The sequence below is a fragment of the Penaeus monodon genome, chromosome 28, assembly GCF_015228065.2.
Source record: "Penaeus monodon isolate SGIC_2016 chromosome 28, NSTDA_Pmon_1, whole genome shotgun sequence".
Taxonomy (NCBI): domain Eukaryota; kingdom Metazoa; phylum Arthropoda; class Malacostraca; order Decapoda; family Penaeidae; genus Penaeus; species Penaeus monodon.
Genome location: NC_051413.1, coordinates 7127510 through 7129199, shown reverse-complemented (window position 1 = coordinate 7129199; position 1690 = coordinate 7127510). Strand labels below are relative to the sequence as shown.

The 1690-nt window shown below is 32.4% G+C and overlaps 1 protein-coding gene across 4 annotated transcripts in view; it reads left to right on the top strand.

The window, feature by feature from the left end:
• Positions 1 to 1500, top strand: part of LOC119591338 (ATP-dependent RNA helicase DDX42-like) — a 10115-nt gene extending 8615 nt beyond the window's left edge. For 3 of the 4 annotated variants that reach the window (XM_037940071.1, XM_037940070.1, XM_037940072.1), the window contains exon 12: positions 307 to 502. In XM_037940071.1, the coding sequence (XP_037795999.1) occupies positions 307 to 405 (99 nt within the window). In that variant the 3' untranslated portion in view covers positions 406 to 502. Of the gene's footprint in view, positions 1 to 306 lie in introns of all 4 variants that reach the window. The other variant, XM_037940069.1, reaches the window with a different exon arrangement.
• The last annotated feature ends 190 nt before the right edge of the window (positions 1501 to 1690 follow it).

The following is a 1690-nucleotide window of genomic DNA, read 5'->3' as shown; positions in this document are numbered from 1 at the left end:
CATATTCACATCATAGGTGACTTGGGTGGCAGCTCCAGGTGATGTGTTATTCATGTGTGCATTGCATTTTATGCTGCTCTTTATAAGGAACGCTCATGCCCAGACCACATGCCCTGGGGCATTGCCAGAGGGAGATTTTTTTTTTTGGCAAATTTTAGCACATTTTCATGGTTAGAGAATATCTTTAATATCACAGAATTTCTTTAAAGCTAAAACCTAAGCTTTTTTTCTTCCATTGCTTTGTATTAATAGACTTTATATATAATACAAATTTCCAAACTCAAAAAAATCACTTTCCCATTCTAGTTCACTGCTGCAAGTGCAGAAACAGCCTGGCATATGGACAGTAAGACACAGAACCATCCACCACGAGAACGTAAAAGAAAGTCAAGATGGGATGACTGAAAAATTGGAGAAACTGAAGATTTGTGCTTGTTTGTGTTCATTCATCCCATAAGTGGATATTATAGTAAATACTCCAGGTATCAATAAATAAAACCATGGATAACATCACAAACTGACATTTCTGTTTTACCATTTCCTACTAAAATTATTCTAGAATAACCATAACAAAATTTGATGATATTTCCTTACCTATGCAATCCCTTTAATTTAGAATGGTGGTTGACTCAAATTTCTTTGCACCAGTGATACAGTATTTAATACAAGCAACTTTTTGCTACACCTTTTGGTACATGGACATATGATGATGGCCTTTGAAAAGTCAGTCTGTGCTGTCTTGTGATTCTTGAGGCTTGTGATAGAGAGGTTGCTAGATCGTAGGGTTTTAGTTCAAAGCACCAAGTCTCCCTCTTGCTGATATTCATGCAAATACTTTCCAAAATCCAACAGTCACTGATTTTATGAATTGATTTCACGCTGATTTGATGTTAGTTTCATCTTTGTTGTCAAATAATTTTGATATAGGTGTTGTGAGGTTTGTTATAAATATAAGCTAATGATAGGTTTTGAACATCACACAAGGTTAGCGTCATTTTTAAGCACCACCTGAAATATTTTGTAGTACTATATTTAAATTTAAATTATTAGAAAATTATAGTGCAGACAGTAATATTTTCAAATGGGGGAAATATCCATTCTTGTACACACTGACATAGAAGATTCATTGTTGAATTACGCAAAAAGTTCCTGTATATGGCATTATTAGTTTTTGGAAGGGACAAATGATTTTATTGTACAGATGGTTTGTTTTATATCCATGCTATTTTCAGCATTCGTGCATATTTTTTGTGCATATTTTATGTGACATGAGTTTTTACATGGTCCAGCATCCTATTTTTTATCTCATTATTTTCATACTTTAATAATGATAATCATATAATGGAACTTATGAAATTAGAATTTCTTACTTTCTGTGTGAGGAAATTAGAAACTATTAGTATAATAGTCAGTCTGAAGTGCACTGTAAATAACATGCATCCATTGTAGGATTTTGTATAGGGTTGCATTTTGAAATTGAATAAAGTTTTAAAGCTTTGATTAAGAGTAAATGTCTCAACACTATAAAAGGAAGGGTGTAGAAACTGGTGTATAGTGAAAACTACTTTTTTATGAGTCAAGTGCAAATTTGTAAGTGTATATTCATAAGTACAGTACTTTTTTGATAATGTGTTTGGTAAGCAAGTTATCACATAGAGATAACTTGAATTGGAGGAAGTATATACTTTTT